The sequence below is a fragment of the Oryctolagus cuniculus genome, chromosome X, assembly GCF_051225735.1.
Source record: "Oryctolagus cuniculus isolate XC-2025 breed Fujian yellow rabbit chromosome X, ASM5122573v1, whole genome shotgun sequence".
NCBI classification, from domain to species: domain Eukaryota; kingdom Metazoa; phylum Chordata; class Mammalia; order Lagomorpha; family Leporidae; genus Oryctolagus; species Oryctolagus cuniculus.
In genome coordinates, this window is record NC_142888.1 from 87422252 (window position 1) to 87440634 (window position 18383).

At 37.6% G+C, this 18383-nt stretch overlaps 1 protein-coding gene across 2 annotated transcripts in view; it reads right to left on the bottom strand.

Annotated features, from left to right (window-relative positions):
• Positions 1-18383, bottom strand: part of IL1RAPL2 (interleukin 1 receptor accessory protein like 2) — a 1320043-nt gene that overhangs the window by 356691 nt on the left and 944969 nt on the right. For both annotated transcript variants that reach the window (XM_008272830.5, XM_089324491.1), the window contains one exon: positions 6221-6295. In XM_008272830.5, the coding sequence (XP_008271052.1) occupies positions 6221-6295 (75 nt within the window). The remainder of the gene's footprint in view (positions 1-6220; positions 6296-18383) is intronic.

An 18383-nucleotide genomic window follows, 5' to 3' on the forward strand; every position in this document is an offset into this window, starting at 1 on the left:
GGAATCATATTTGTGTGAAATCTTATTTCTGGCACTTATTCAATATGTAGCCTCAGGTAAGCTGTTTCACCTGTCTGAAGTTGAGTTTCCTTATCTGATAAGTGATTCAACAGTACCTATCTAACACTACTTTGAGTCTTATGGGAAATACATAAGATAGCACATATGCAAATACCCATCAAAATACTTTGTATACAGTAAATTTTTAAATATTTTTGGTCCCATATGCGTAAATCATGGCTATGGCATTAAAATGTATGATGAAACACTATCAAGTTGATATCAGTATCTAAATAGGAGATAAGCCTAAATAATGCCCTCAAATACCAATAAATGCATAATAATATTATTAAAGAGAAATTCATAATCAACTTGTTAAATTATATTCATATGTATCTTCAGTGAACTGTTTTATTTTTCTTTTTATCCTTCAAAGTCTCAAACCAAATAAACTTAAGTTTCAGAAATAGAAGTAAGGAAAGCACCTTTAGTCTTAGTCATAAATAATATAGCCAGTTCTTAGGGAAAAGGCTTGGCCCAGATTTTCCCAAGTTGTAAATAATGCACATGTTATACAACACCTCGGTTTTCACTTTGGGGTAGCCCATGCTAAGCTTGTGCATGTTACCCCAAATATATTGGTCTTTTGGAAATAATTGACTAACCCTAGACTGTCTATAAGGTGAAGGAATGCTTCCATGAACCAGCTCCAATTATGTATGCCAAGAAAACTGAATGAGTTCATGATATGCTCCTCTTTCTTCTCCAAACTCTCCAAAGTCCTCAGTTATTCAATGTTACATTAAGGTTTTCAAGGAGTTATTTGATACTGAGAGGGTAGGGAGAGTACATTAAAAATGAATTTTAAAGAGTATCTTGGGGCCGGGGCTGTGGTGTTGCTGTGGCGCCCTCTGTGGCACCAGCATTCCAAATGGTCACTGGTTTGAGTTCTGGTTGCTCTGCTTCCAATCCAGCTCCCTGCTAATGTGCCTGGGGACGCAGCAGAGGATGGCCCAAGTCCTTGGGCCCCTGTACCAACAGGTTTTGGATAGGCTCAGCTCCAGCCGTTGCAGGCATTTGGGGGAGTGAACCAGTGGATGGAAGTCTGTCTATCTGTCTGTCTCTCTCTTTCTCTCTTCTCTCTCTCTCTGACTTTAAAATAAATAAATAAACCTGTTTTTTTTAAAGAAGGGCCTTGATACCACCATAATACATACAATGCATATACCAAGTCATGCCTCCAGCTAATGAAATGATCATGTATTGCTGTTTGTATTAACAGTAAGTCTAGTGTGACATTGTAGCTCAGTTGGTTGATGAGTTCATTTGGACACTATGTTCTATGTCAACTTTAGAAGGAGTTCACAAATTTTACTAATTAAACTGACTCAGTGTATCATACATTTCCATTTTTATTATTTTCCATATTGAAGCAAAATATGAACAATTTATGATCCCCGAAAGTTCTACATTTGGTAATGTTTAATTATTTTCTAGTAAGTTTAGTATTTAGCTTGATGTTACAGAGCTATGTTTTTGAACTGAGTGAAAGCCTAAAAGCACAGAACCTTGATCATATGAGAGTGCACCACAAAACTCACTCTGTTTTCCCATCTCCGTTTTGACAATTAGCATAGTAATTGTAATTCTGTTTACCCAGTCTTCCATACTAGAATGAGAACCTCTTGAGGATATGGACCTCTTATTGTTTACTTTGTATCTTCAGAACCTAACCATTGTTGGACATACAGTAAGAGTTCAATCGATGCTTTTAGGTAAAGTTTAAAAATACAGATTAGATTGAGCAGTTAATTTCCTAATTTGAGGTTCTAGTCCTAAGTATTGTATTAAATGATATATCTTGATCTATCCTTTATTTTTATAGTCTTTTGCATTTGTCTGTTTGGGGATCTAATACAATTTCCAGTAGAAACTGATGTGCTAAGGAAATTGATTTTTGATGAAGATTCACACCCCTTATATACATAGAGACAGTTAGAGCCAGTAGTATGTAACACAGTCATGAAATACAAATTTGAATAGCTGTAAAAGTTAAATAAATTCTGAATGAGAATACAAAAGAAGAGACAATAATCTTTCAAATTAGATCAAATACATCTATAGACGAATTATTAGACTTTTTAAATATTTAAGATGTTCTAATTAGCTTGAACTGTTCTACTGGTCTTGGTTTTTCTAATATGCCTTAGGCCTCCAGGCCTTGCTTTTGACTCTTCGACACAGAAGTAAACAATGTTTATGTTTATTTTATGTGTAATGCTGTCTGGCTTATTTTAAATCTTAGGGAACTCTGGGAAGAAAATTATCATCATCAGTGAAAAGAACATGGCACATTTTTTAATTCATCCTTTCTTAAAATTAAATGGCACATCTCAAATCTTTGCAACCAAATCTGTATACAGCTCTTTCAAAGCCTCTAAGAATATGTTATAGTTTGGAAAGTATACACTTGGGTGCTATAAAAAGAACTAGTATATAGAGAAGGGAATTCCTAGAATCAATGCATTTCAAATAGGATACACATCTGTATGATGTTTTAATGCTTTGGTATGAAATGTACAGTATCAATTAAAGTATTGTAATGTAGTGTTCTTTTTAAAAAATATTGAAAATCTTTACTTTATGCTAAACTGATCTTCTGTACATAAAGAGAATCGAAAAGGAATCTTGATGTGAATGGAAGGGGAGAGGGAGTGGGAAAGGGGAGGGTTGCGGGTGGGAGGGACGTTATAGGGGGGAAGCCATTGTAATCCATAAGCTGTACTTTGGAAATTTATATTCATTTAATAAAAGTTTAAAAAAATAAAAAAAATATTGAAAACATAGTCCCTCTTTGATGCTAAAAAAGAATCAGCCCTGGTATAGAAATTTATTTCTCAAATTTAAACCTAAATTTACCTTAAAAGAGAAAAAATAAGTAGAAGATAGCAAGACCAAATTGGATTTGTGTGTGCATGTTGCACATTATCTTTGTCTTTGTATTTCATACATTGTCACAGTTTTAGCTTTGTGAGAGCAGTAGTTTTCATATTATTTTGTTAAGAATACATTTGTCATCACAAAATACATGGTTATTTTGTGAAGATTAATCTTCTTTCAGTATTATAATATGAACACAATTTAGTAACAACCAAACTGTCATCACTGTGTCAGCAAAAATGTATGTAAATTTCTAGAACCTTGCAGTTGACTAATGGATTACACCATAGGAAATACAAAGTCAAGATGTTTATTTTCCTCTAGAGACACAACAAAATATTTGTGCTGATGCCAACCCCACACACTAAAAAGAATTTATTTCTACTGAAAATTTTCACTTACTAGAAATTTTAGAAGCCATACTTTAGAAGTGTCCAGAACTGAGACGGAGTATAAATTCTCAAATCATTCCAGATAAGGTTTTCTAAAACTACCTTGAAGTTACTGCTTAGAGTTTCCCACATTTCTCATTTTACATAAAATGGATGTGTGGGATTCTTTATTATTTAAAATGTATCTATATTTGGAAGGCAAAGTGACAGAGCAAGAGAGAGTGAGTCGGGGAGTGAGGGGGGAAGGGGGAGAGGGAGAGGGGGAGAGGGAGAGGGGAAGAGGGAGAGAGGGAGAGAGGAGAGGGAGAGGGAGAGGGAGAGGGAGAGAGAGAGAGAGAAAGAGAGAGAGCATGCAAACAGGAAGCTGGATTGAAAGCACAGCAGATGGGGCTCAAATGGGCACTCCAATATAGGATGTTGGAGTCACCAGAGGCAGCATAACCCCTGTGCCACAATGCCAGTTCTCAATATGTGGGATTCTTGTCCTCAGAAAAGAAACAGTTGAGAATGTTCTAGAGAAACTATTTGCTATTTGTTCTGGTTATCTATCCTAACTTAGTGGCCAGTGATAACCTCTTTATTTCATGCATATTTTTGGAGCCAGAAATTTGAGAATAGTTCGGTTCAGTGGTGTGTCTCTGATGCAAATGGCATACGCCAGGGCAGCTGTGGGTGCAGATTCACGTCTAAGATGATATCTTTATTAAAATATCTTGGGAATTTGCTGCTCCCATCCTTTCTTCTCTCCACATGCTGTCTTGGGCCTCTTCATGTGGCCTCAGCTTTGAGAAGCATGTTGGTTTCACATCAGATCAAGAGACTGGGACAGAAGTTTCAAATTTCTTTTGATTCAGTCTCTGAAATCTCAGAACATCATTTATTGTGTACTCTATTAGGTAAGCATGTCCCTAAGACTAGCCCAGATTCTGAAGGGCAGGTGGGAAATAGGAAAACATATTTAGATAGTATGAGTATCAAAACATAAGTGGCCAACTTCAATCTACTAATGTTTCAAATTATAAATGATAGGATTTGGGAAACCCAAACTTGGTAATATGCTTAGCCATTTGGATTGCAATTTTTGTTAGTTCTAATTTTACTTCTAGTTGGAGGATGTCGGAAGCCGAATGTGCTTGATAAACTTTTAAAAATTTTAGTAAATAATTTCTAGAAGTTTTCATTACCTTCCTGAATTTAGCAGTTTTCTACACGTAGACAGAGTCTTCCAATAGCCCCAGTTAACTTTATTTCTCTTTTACACCAGTAGTTTTTGAAACTCATTATTTTGACTGCAAATCCTTCACAGACACACAGTTCTCTCACATTTATAGTACTTATAACGTCAGTTAACTTTAGGTTTAAGAGCAACTTACAAGATGGTTTCCAGTTGTGAATAAACAGTGCTAAATAAATCTGTGGAAAAGTTAAAATCACTTAAAATTAGCTAGACATGTGCTCTTTGAAAAGTCAAAGATCTGGTTTGACTGATTTTGTTTTCCTTTTTCTGATTTATATGATTGTTTTAACATCTCAGAGAAGCAGCCTTGCTGGGAGGAAAAATGGACAGGTCTCCATCTTTCTGTCAATAAAGTTATTCCATATTGTGTTGCAAACTAAAAACTGAAAATTTCAGGCCTATATCTCATGCAAATTGGAAACAAATTATTTTAGTAATTTATAGATTTAAATTACAACTAGATTTAGTTCCAAAAAATGCAATGACTGCAAAATAACACAGGAAATGTAGGGAAAGCCACGTTCTAACATTTCAATGTTTATTTACAAAATATTCAGAATTTCTACAATCCACTCTTTACAGCATACTTAATATTTTCTCTTCTATTTGTTTTAAAATACTCAACTTTGTACTCATATTGCTAGACTGCATTTAAAAACTACAATGCACCATATTTCATTTCAGAAAGTGAGCATGCTGTTAGGAATGGAATCTTCTCTCTCCCATTTTTGAGATACAAATAAGGTTCCAACAATTAAAAAAATAAAAAAAGAGTAAAAAATTTCCAAAGTGAATGAAATGTTGGGACCAGTTCATCCTCCCTGGCTGTATAATTGGCGAGTACCACTATGGTCATAAATTTCAATAAATCATACAGTCACCACAAGCCTAACACATTTCCAGCATATTTACTTAGTTCTCTTGTGGTTGTCTTGTTTAGAATAGAAAAAAATTCAGAATACTAGGATGAAACCCAAAATAGATGAAAGCTCCCAAATATTAAAGAATATGCTTTAGATTAAAGGCCATGGTTTGCAAGAGATCCTAGCTTCTGAGTTTCAGGTTTACAGTACTTGAAATCACAAGGATTAGTGATAGGGAATTCAAGAAAGTAGCTCAACAGCTTATGTTCTTATTTGTGTCTGTAAAACAACAGTAACACTCATAATTTGTTACTTTCCCAACACCATATGATTCATAAATATTCAACATTTCAACCTAAAAACAAGCTTTAAATAGCCATGCTTTGTGTCATTGGAAATAATATTATCACATCATTGGAAAGGCTGTACTGAAGGACTGTTGTTTATCTTCTGGAGTGTTTGGTGGACATATACAAAAAATATTCTGCACCAATAACCAATGCAAGGGACCCATGGACCTATCGATCACAGAGCTAAAAAGCTCTGTCATACAGCACATTTAATACCCAGTGTAACCAATTAGTATTACCATTCTTTGATACAATACAGTCTCATTTCCTTAAACTGCTATTGCCCTGAACTCCAGGGTTATAAATGAGCAGAACACAAATTGATTTGCATGTAATAACAGTGGCAATAAACCTTTCCTGGTTCATGCAATTTTCCCCATCTGTTAACAGAGAACAAGTTACAAGTTTAGGATCTATTATTCCCAGAAGGCGACTTACCCAGCTGGACATCTATAACACTTGGCTGATTCTCCATGGGGAACAATGGCTTGGGAGGCTTGTCTGTGAGTAAAGCTAGAAGAGAAAATGCAAGAAAGTAATGGGAAAATTGAGATAAATTACAGGATAGGAAAGATCCTATCATGTATGATATTTAATGTTTACAGATTTGATGGTGAGTAAACATTTATTAGATTGTGTTCCTATGTGGGATATTATGATATCCATATGATATTCATTTCCCAGCACATTTAGAACACCATTGAGTCACCAGAAACAGACTATTTCAACAGCTACATTTTCCAACAAGATCAAACAAATGAACTATTTTAGGTGATTTTCATAAGTTTATATGTAAAGAAATACAGGCTTAAAATGATAAATCAGAGAAATGTTAAATACCCATATATTCTTTGTAGTGCTAAATGGTCTCAATGAAATATAAACCTAAGGGGCATTTCTGGTGGCATGGACCTTCTAAACCTCCGAATCATCCCCTACATTTCAACCCAGCTTCTAAAAACAATATGATAGGGACCAGTGCTGTGACATAGTAGACTAAGCCTCCGCCTGCAGTGCTGGCATCCCATGTGTTACTGGTTTGTGTCCTGGCTGCTCCTCTTCCAATCCAGCCCTCTGCTTATGGCCTGGTAAGCAGTGGAAGATGGCTCAAGTCCCTGGGCCTCTGTACCCATGTGAGAGACCTGGAAGAAGCTCCTGGCTCTTGGCTTTGGATCTGTGCAGCTCTGGCCGCTGCGACCTTGTGGGGTGTGAACCAGCTGATTGAGGAACTTTCTCTCTGTCTCTCCCTCTCTCTGTAGGTAACTATACCTCTCAAATAAATAAATAAATAAAATCTTTAAAAATCATATGATAAAGCATGCATGCCTTCATTAAAATAATTGATCAAAAATATTGGTTGAGCATCTTTTGCATACCAAGTACTTTGCTAGGTGCTAAGGGAGAAATAAATAAAGTCTTTTTTTATATACATATAGTTAGACTGTGTGAGAGAGAGAGACAGAGAGAAAGGTCTTCCCTCCATTGGTTCACACCCCCCCCCCCAAAATGGCTGCATTGGCCGGAACTACGCCCATCCAAAGCCAGGAGCCAGGTGCTTCTTCCTGGTCTCCCATGCGGGTGCAGAGGCCCAAGCACCTGGGCCATACTCCACTGCTCTCCTGGGCCACAGCAGAGAGCTGGAGTGGAAGAGGAGCAACTGGGACTAGAACCCAGCGTGCATATGAGATGCCGGTACCACAGGTGGAGGAGTAACCAAGTAAGCCACAGCGCTGGCCCCAAAATAAAGTTTTTATCTTTGTCTTCCATTTGCAGTCTAGGACTATAAACACTGGACCAGTGTAACAAACCAGAGAATAGAACACAGAATACAATCTAATGAAAAATTAGAGAATTTGAGATATGTGTGTATATACTTATCCTTATAACTCAAATACATAAATGGTAATGGGTATATTACTAGCAGTTTGGGGAATGTTTTGTGAAGGAATTGGATCTTCATATGAACCTTAAGGGGTGGAGAAGATTTACAAAGCACAGAATAAGGAAGAAGAAATTCAGGAAAGATTAACAACACAAACCAAGGCACAGAAGTAGAATTTAGCAAGCATAATGTCCTTACAGGAGAATGATCTGGTGAGAAGGGGTTGAATGGAATGGAGTGCAGAGCCAGCTGCTTATGATTCCAGCACCATGAATTACTAATTAAACTGGATAGATACGTGGGGCTCAACTGTGGAGATGCTAAGAAACAAGCTCATTTATTTGGTCATGATGTGGTTGTCAAGTGAGAGTGTCATTGTAAATTCTTGTAACAAGAAAATACCTCAAAGCAAGTGCTATGTATTGATGACTAGTTGATACATGGAACAGACTGGAGAGGAAAAAAACTAATTAAGAGGATGCAGTAACAACTGTTCAAATGGGAAAATTGTAGTGAATTAATTTCCTCATTTTTTCTAATAAGTATTTTTAAAATGTTCATTTACTTATTTGAAAGAGAGGGAGAGAGAGAGAATGGATCTTCCATCTACTGGTTCACTCTCCAAATAGACTGGGCTGGGCCAGGCTGAAGGAACTCCATCCTGGTCTCCCACATGGGTGACAGAGACCCAAGTACTTCAGTTACCACGGGTTGCCTCCCCACATGCATATTAGCAGGAAGCTGAATGCAATGCAGAACTGGGACTCAAACCCAGGGACTCATATGGAACGTGGGGATCTCAAATAGCAACCAAACCACAGGACCAAATGCCTGTCACTCCAGCTAAAATTTCTTAATGTCCCACAGTGTTTCTGTTCTTACAGAATTGAATAACATTTTTTAAGATAAGCTGATTTTTGGCATAATTTGACATTTGATACCTAATAGAGGTACATACTTAATAAGATTCATAATTTGGCACAAAAACCTACAAATACAATATCTACATTTCATAAATACAAGTGCTACACTTACTTTTAAAGATCTGGCCTGAAACATAGTGAACAAACAAAATTCAAATATTTGAATTCAAAACCCAATCATATCAGATGTTCAGTTTCATTGTTGTTTGCTATTGATTATAATAGCAAAACATTTTTTAAAAATCCTAAATATCAATCAGTTGGAGACTGGTTAACTAAAATTGTTATGGTTTCATATAATAATACAGCTATTAAAAGATGGTTATATTTGTACATTTGATGTGAAAATATCTCCAAGATACACTGTTTAAAATAAAAATAAAGCAAAGTTCAAAATAGTGTGCACAAAATGCTATTATTACTCTAAATGTCTCTCTGTGTATATGCATATAAACATTTCTTTGTGTAGGTGTGGAATTTTTCTGAAAGGATACACATATAACTGGTTAAGTGTGATTTCCTGTGAGGAGAGAAACTGGGTTGCTAAAAATGGTTGGAGTTGAGGGAAGGTTCGTATAGGCAAGTAGAAGGAAGGTTTAGTCTTCACTATATAATTTTTGGACACTTTGAGCAATATTCATGGACTGTGTACTCAAAATATAATTAAAGTAAAAGATAAATAAAACACAGCAATTTTACATTTCATTTATTTTTAAAGGATTATTTATTTATTTATTTGAGAGGTAGTTACAGACACAGAGGAGGAGAAACAGAAAGGTCTTCCATCTGTTGGTTCATTTCCCAAATGTCTTCAATAGCCAGAGCTGTGCCAACCCAAAGCCAGAAGCCAGGAAATTCATCCAGGTCTCCCACATGGGTGCAGAGAACAAGCACTCAGGCCATCCCCTACCATGTTTTTTTTATTATTGCTAAATGTCAATGATTGAGGTCACATTTATCAATATTTAATGCTAATTTTAAGTGCCAGGTGGTTCATCATTTTCAAAGTGCCTCCAGATACGTTGTCTCAAGTGAGCTACACAGTGACTTTGAAAGGTAAAGAAAGCAATTACAGGCGGGTGCTGCAGCTCACTAGGTTAATCCTCTGCCTATGGCGCTGGCACCCTGGGTTCTAGTCCTGGTTGGGGCGCCGGATTCTGTCCCAGTTGCTCCTCTTCTTGTCCAGCTCTCTGCTGTGGCCCAGGAGTGCAGTGGAGGATGGCCCAAGTGCTTGGGCCCTGCACCCCATGGGAGACAAGGAGGAAGCACCTGGCTCCTGGCTTCAGATCAGCACAGCACACCAGCTGTGGCAGCCATTTGGGAGGTGAACCAACAGAAGGAAGACCTTTCTTTCTGTCTCTCTCTCTCGCTGTCTAACTCTGTCAAAAAAAAAGTTGTTTTTTTTTTTTTTTTAAAGAAAGTAATTACAATTATGGCCAATTTGGAGATGATGCTAAATGTATCTTATATTGTTTTATTCAGTCCCTTATGTGACCAAAACCTCCATTCCCTGATGGACAGCAAGACAGAAACATGCTGTTGGTAGAAAATAGGTAGAAGAGTTCAGTAGTCAGTAGCTTCAGCCTCTTTAACTCCACACTAATTAACTAAGCTACAGATCCTAGGCCAATGGGAGTGGCTTCTTGGTAAACAGCCAGTGGAAATTTGATTCCTGTAGGAAACCTCATACACATAGGCTCCCCCACCCCACCCCAAACCCATGAATGGAAAGGGATGAATGTGCACTTTTCCTTGCACATCCCAATGAGCTGTACAGGCATGGCGCTTCATCAGTTTCCAATATCATGTTTAGGTTTGGGAATGGCCAAGAAGGAAAGATTGGTGATGATAAAGTGGCAACTGTAGCAGTTCCTGTGGATGCTGACCATTATCCCAGAGATTAATTTATCATCACCCTGCATAATTATAGCATTTGCAGATTAGTTTAAGTGCATGCTGCCGTGGGCAGACAAGTTCACTTCTTTCTTTTTTTTTTTTTAATATAATCTGAAACTCCCAGTTACTATTTGGGAAAGGAAGGGGAGAAATCTCAATCCCAAATCCCTCAAACAACAGAGCAGAGACTTAGAATTGTATTAGAAAACTTATGCTGGATCTTGAAAGGAACTAATTGGGGTCTCAGCTAGTCTTTGAGTTTTCCATTTAAGCTTCATGTTTTGATTGAAAGAATGGGAGCAAGGGATGTAGTTTAGTAGTAACATTTCAGACTACAATCCCTTCTCTCTATTTCCTTCTATTGCTGCTTTTGTTTAATCATCCTTAAATATAACTTCCCTACTGAGTATACTATGACACCAGTCTTTATATACTAGTGAAGCTACCACTGTTACTAGCTGCTTCATTCTAAAGTGAGGTTTTATAATTTTGACACCATCTTTCCTGAAAATACCCAAATTAACTCTTTTTTAATTGTAAACAATGATTTTTATTTACAAGTACAATTAGATCAATTAGTGTGACTGAAATGGTGGCTCAACTTCCATGAAATTAGTATAAGACATCAGTAGAATTATTTGTTTGATTGAATAAATTATTTAACCACATTTTTCATGTTATATATTATTATTATTATTATTTAAAATTTTTTCTTTACTTGAGAGGAAAAGAGAGACACAAAGATAGATAAACAGGGAGATAGGGGCTCTCATCTGCTTGTTCACTCCCCCAGTGCCCACAACAACCTGGGCTGGGTCTAGTAGTTGGGAACTCAATCAAGGTCACTCATATGGGTGGCAGGAATGCAATTACTTGACACAACATGGCTGCCTCCCAGGGTCTGCATTAGCAGGAAGCCAGAGTTGGAAATCAAACCTAGGCACTCCAATGTAGGATGTTGGTAGCTTAACCACTATCTTAACTGCTAAGCTAAACACTTGCCTACATCATTATAATTTTTATTGTCTTCTTTTGTTGTTGACTTTAATCTGTTCAATTAGATTTGCCAGAAAAAACAGGTAGGAGATAGTAGAAGGATAACAACTCACTAATTTCTGCAAATGAAATAAATTTAAACTTTATATGTTAAGGTCAATGAGATGGATCCCCTCAAATCCATTCAATATTAGCACTGAGATTCCATTCCAAAATCACTATTTTCATCATAACATTTAACTGTTCAAAACTGGTGTCTCTTACATTCACAAAAGGATAAACTCTGAACTTGTCACTTGTGAACAGAAAAGCAGCCACAATATAGCTTTAAAAATGTTCTTTTATCCCACAAGTCTTTTGTCAATGCTGTAGCCAAGTTACTTTCCTTATCTGCCACATTAACATATTGCCTTAATTTTCAACTCTATATCTTGGCTTAAACCTTTTCCTCAAGTTTGGAAACAAATAATAACAGTTATCACAGTTATAATTTAGTTAAAATTTACTTAGTATCTACTGTTTGCCCTGCACTGGCAGTGTTCAAGACCCTTGTATATTAAATTTTACAGATAACTCAGCCAAAGTCAACCAGCTTTTGAATAACCAAACAGGGATCTAAATTGAGTTCTGCCTGATTTCACCATGCCCACAATGCTAAGATTCCTCATTCCTTTTCACCATTCTTAAGTACTAGTTGTCCTCAAAAAGCCTGCTTAAATATTATATCCTCCAGCAAGCTTCTCAAATGACACTCTAAGCTACTTTTCCCCTTCACAAACCCTGAAGCATTTACTATTTATTTGGTCCACTCATTTATTTCATAACATACAGTACTTTGAATACAAATTAAATCTCCCTTTGTTTATACTTCCCAACTAGATTTTTAAGTTCCTGATAGAAAAGGATCATGTCTCACACAACCCAGAAAATAAGACGGTGTCTGACATTATAGAATACATAACACTAATCTCCAAAGAAAGTTTCCCAAGTAGTCCTTCTGTAAAAGTGGGTGGTGCCCACAGGGCTCTTAATTTCAAGAGATAGAAACAAGCTTTTGATAAGTAAAGAAAAAAAATGGAATTTATCCAAAGAGTACCTCAAGATGGCTGGAAGTCTTGGGAAGTAGATTTAGAAATAGGAATAGCAAAGAATCCAGGTCCATTCTAGATGACCAGGCAATGGAGATTACAAAATGATTTCATTTATACAGCATCACTAGATTGAAGTGGTTTGGCTTTTTTCTGTCCTTGCGTCACTTTGAACAAGGATCAAAATCCCAGCAAAGTTTTGTGCTCCAGCCCTAGTCAAACTGCATGCATACCATGAGGAAAAGAATCCCGTAAAAGGAGGTTTTCTCAACCTCAGCATTATTAACATTCACTGTCAGGTGGATGTTTACCAGAATACCTGCACTCTGCTCACAAGATATCAGTAGCACCCTCCCCCAGTTGTGACAACCAGAAATGTCTGAAGATATTATTCAATGTCCCAACAGGAACAAAATCGCTCTGGTTGAGAGCCACTACCAGAAACTTACTTTGCTGCTGGAAAGAGAAGTAAATATTAGATATCAAAAGTAGTAAGCAATATCACCTCATTACCCAAATCCAGGGACATATTTACATTAATTTCTATGTGAATGGCATTCCTTGGGGTACATGATAGGATGCCCTGAAGTTGTGCAAAGAAGTGAGGTTGACCATGCACATCCATTATTATTGGCAAATATTTTATTGATTAAAGCAATGATTATTTTTTTCTTTTTTTTAACTTTTATTTAATGAATATAAATTTCCAAAGTAAGACTTATGGATTACAATGGCTTCCCCCCATACCGTCCCTCCCACCCACAACCCTCCCCTTTCCCACTCCCTCTCCCCTTCCATTCACATCAAGATTCATTTTCGATTATCTTAATATACAGAAGATCAATAATGATTAAGGGATCAATTCAACAGGAAGATATAACAATTATCAATGTATATGCACCTAACTACAGGGCACCGGTTTATCTAAAAGATTTGTTAACGGACTTAAAGGGAGACTTAGACCCCAATACAATACATACTCCACTCTCAGAAATAGACAGATCATCCGGACAGAAGATCAACAAGGATACAGTAGATTTAAACGACACTATAGCCCAAATGGATCTAACAGATATATACAGAACTTTCAATCCTACAGCTAAAGATTTTACATTCTTCTCAGCAGTACATGGGACCTTCTCTAGGATTGACCACATACTAGGCCATAAAGCAAGTCTCAGCAAATTCAAAAGAATTAGAATCATACCATGCAACTTCTCAGACCACAAAGGAATGAAGTTGGAAATTAGCAACTCAGGAATCCCTAGAGCATATGCAAACACATGGAGATTGAACAACATGCTCCTGAATGAACAATGGGTCATAGAAGAAATCAAAAGAGAAATCAAAAACTTTCTGGAAGTAAATGAGGATAACAGCACAACATACCAAAACTTATGGGACGCAGCAAAAGCAGTGTTAAGAGGAAAGTTTATATCAATAGGTGCCTACATCAAGAAATTGGAAAGGCACCAAATAGATGAGCTTTCAATTCACCTCAAGGATCTAGAAAACCTACAGCAAACCAGACCCAAATCTAGTAGGAGAAGAGAAATAATTAAAATCAGAGAAGAAATCAACAGGATTGAATCAAGAAAAACATTCCAAAAAATCAGCCAAACGAGGAGCTGGTTTTTTGAAAAAATAAACAAAATGGACACCCCATTGGCCCAACTAACTAAAAAAAGAAAAGACCCAAATCAATAAAATCAGAGATGAAAAAGGAAATGTAACAACAGACACCACAGAAATAAAAAGAATCATCAGAAATTACTACAAGGACTTGTATGCCAGCAAACAGGGAAACCTATCAGAAATGGATAGATTCCTGGACACATGCAACCTACCTAAATTGAACCAGGAAGACATCGAAAACCTAAACAGACCCATAACTGAGACAGAAATTGAAACAGTAATAAAGGCCCTCCCAACAAAGAAAAGCCCAGGACCAGATGGATTCACTGCTGAATTCTACCAGACATTTAAAGAAGAACTAACTCCAATTCTTCTCAAACTATTCAGAACAATCGAAGAAGAGGGAATCCTCCCAAATTCTTTCTATGAAGCCAGCATCACCTTAATTCCTAAGCCGGAAAAAGATGCAGCACTGAAAGAGATTTACAGACCAATATCCCTGATGAACATAGATGCAAAAATCCTCAATAAAATTCTCGCCAATAGAATGAAACAACACATCAGAAAGATCATCCACCCAGACCAAGTGGGATTTATCCCTGGTATGCAGGGATGGTTTAATGTGCGCAAGACAATCAATGTGATACACCACATTAACAGACTGCAGAAGAAAAACCATATGATTATCTCAATTGATGCCGAGAAAGCATTTGATAAAATACAACACCCGTTCATGAAGAAAACTCTAAGCAAACTGGGTTTGGAAGGAACATTCCTCAATACAATCAAAGCAATCTATGAAAAACCCACAGCCAACATCCTATTGAATGGGGAAAAGTTGGAAGCATTTCCACTGAGATCTGGGACCAGACAGGGATGCCCACTCTCACTATGCTATTCAATATAGTTCTGGAAGTTCTAGCCAGAGCTATTAGGCAAGAAAAAGAAATTAAAGGGATACAAATTGGGAAGGAAGAACTCAAACTATCCCTCTTTGCAGATGACATGATTCTTTATTTAGGGGACCCAAAGAACTCTACTAAGAGACTATTGGAACTCATAGAAGATTTTGGCAAAGTAGCAGGGTATAAAATCAATGCACAAAAATCAACAGCCTTTGTATACACAGACAATGCCATGGATGAGGAAGAACTTCTAAGATCAATCCCATTCACAATAGCTACAAAAACAATCAAATACCTTGGAATAAACTTAACCAAGGACGTTAAAGATCTCTACAATGAAAATTACAAAACCTTAAAGAAAGAAATAGAAGAGGATACCAAGAAATGGAAAAATCTTCCATGCTCATGGATTGGAAGTATCAATATCATCAAAATGTCCATTCTCCTAAAAGCAATTTATAAATTCAATGCAATACCAATCAAGATACCAAAGACCTTCTTCTCAGATCTGGAAAAAATGGTGCTGAAATTTATATGGAGGCACAAGAGACCTCGAATAGCTAAAGCAATCTTGTACAACAAAAACAAAGCCGGAGGCATCACAATACCAGATTTCAGGACATACTACAAGGCAGTTGTAATCAAAACAGCATGGTACTGGTACAGAAACAGATGGATAGACCAATGGAACAGAATTGAAACACCAGAAATCAACCCAAACATCTACAGCCAACTTATATTTGATCAAGGATCTAAAACTAATGCCTGGAGCAAGGACAGTCTATTCAATAAATGGTGCTGGGAAAATTGGATTTCCATGTGCAGAATCATGAAGCAAGACCCCTACCTTACACCTTACACAAAAATCCACTCAACATGGATTAAATCCCTAAATCTATGACCTGACACCATCAAGTTACTAGAGAACATTAAAGCAATGATTATTTTAATGCCAAATACTTTCAAAGTTCGGAATTAGTCACTAGTCTTTGTAAATTAGCAGCAACAGTTCACTGGGCTCTTGCCTCTTCCAAGGCACCTAAATATTCATTTATTCATTCTCTCTCTCTCTCTCTCTCTCGCTCTCTTTCTCTCTCTCTCTCTCTCTCTCTCACACACACACACACACACACACACACACACAAATTAAAAAGAGAGCCTTAGTAGTCCCATCACTCTTTGCCCCAAAATGCATGCACAAGTATCACATACTGCTTACATGCTGAGTGAATTGACAACCATGGAAAGGAATACTTAGGCACAGCCTTCGTGTGAAAAGACAAAATAGAAATCCTTACTAAGAAAATTAGATGTAGGGAGAGCTAATGATCCTGTTAATATCCTTGAACATTTCCTGTAATCATGAAAGGAGCTTTGCCAAACCTAGCCCAAGCAGTTGACTAATTTGAAGATTGTATAACTTGAACACAGAATAAATCCAGAAATTGCTGAGCACTGAACACATCATGAGCACTATTATTCTTTGGAATATTTAGCATTTTCTTCTTAAGTAATTAGCTAATAATTGCTTGAGGCAAGGAGTATCTTGTTCTGAATTAAGTACATAGAGTTCCTAATTCTGAATTATGATGCATATATTTCATTGGTCACTTAATCTGTAACCCCATTTTACAAATCTTTAGTTTCTAGGATTACCAACCTAAGAGGCCCCTAATTTAGATGAGAATCTGGAAAAATACACAATTATCCTGATTATTGAATATCATCCTTAATCCTTCAAACCTACAAACCCAAGAAGAACCAGTTTTGGACAATGTGTCTCTTTTGCCCTTTCTCATTTTGCATTCACTACTTTGGATAAAGTTTTTTTTTTTTCCCCTCCAGTCTGCTCTTGGCCACCAAGATATGTAATAATTGAAACATTATCAGCCGGCGCCGCAGCTCAATAGGCTAATCCTCCGCCTTGCGGCGCCAGCACACCCGGTTCTAGTCCTGGTCGGGCGCCGGATTCTGTCTCAGTTGCCCCTCTTCCAGGCCAGCTCTCTGCTGTGGCCAGGGAGTGCAGTGGAGGATGGCCCAAGTGCTTGGGCCCTGCACCCCATGGGAGACCAGGAGAAGCACCTGGCTCCTGGCTTCAGATCAGCGCGGTACACCAGCCGTAGCGGCCACGGGGGGCGGGGGGGGGTGAACCAACGGCAAAGGAAGACCTTTCTCTCTGTCTCTCTCTCTCTCTCTCACTGTCCACTCTGTCAAAAAAAATAAAAAAAAAATAAAGAAACATTATCATGAACTTAAGACATCTGTACATTCTGTCATAAGGCCCATTTCTTGGGAATAATTGCCTGTCAATAAGAACAAAAGGCTTCACTCCTTTGTAGGGGATTACCTAGCAGGTACATATTGGACCACAGGACCCTTCCCTGAACTCTCATCTGACAATCAGGGTAACCTTTAGTAGAAGTCAATGAAGGCAGATAAAATTATTTTCCTTAATATTTCAACAAGCGTTATTATGAGTGATTCCTTCTCTTTGTAACAACATCTTTGGAAAGAGAGCCCAGGCATATTTTTTTAAGATTTATTTTATTTATTTGAAAGAGTTACAGAGAGAGGTAGAGACAGAGAGAGAGGTCTTCCAACTGCTGGTTCACTCCCAGATGGCCACAACGGCTGGAGCTGTGCGGATCCAAATCCAGGAGCCAGGAGCTTCTTCCAGGTCTCTTATGCGGGTGCAGGGGCCCAAGGACTTGGACCATCTTCCACTGCTATCCCAGGCCATAGTAGAGAGCTGGATAAGAATAGGAGCAGCCGGGACTCAAACTGGCTCCCATATGGGATGCCAGCACTTCAGGCCAGGGCTTCAACCCGCTGCACTACAGCGCCGGCCCCCCAGGCATATTTTAAGTTCAAAATTAAATCAACATTTACTGAAAGTCAAGGTTTGCTTTTACTTCAACCTGTTATTAATTCCATCACCTGACCAGTTATAGCAAATGTTTTTTTTTAAAGATTTATTTATTGAAAATTCAGAGTGACAGAGAAGGAGAGACAGAGTGAAATAAATCTTCTATCTGCTTCTTAGCTTTCCAAATGGCTACAACAGCCAATATTGGGCCAGGCTGGAGCTCACATTCCATCCTAGCCTTCCATGTGGATGGCAGGGGCCCAAGCACTTGGGCCATCTTCTGCTGCTTTCCCAGATGCATTAGCAGAGGAACTAGATTGAAAACAAAGTTCAAAATGCAATGACTTTGAACAGTATTGTCTCGATGGTTGAAGAACAGTTTTTTTTTTTCCTTTTCTGTGCACATTGTC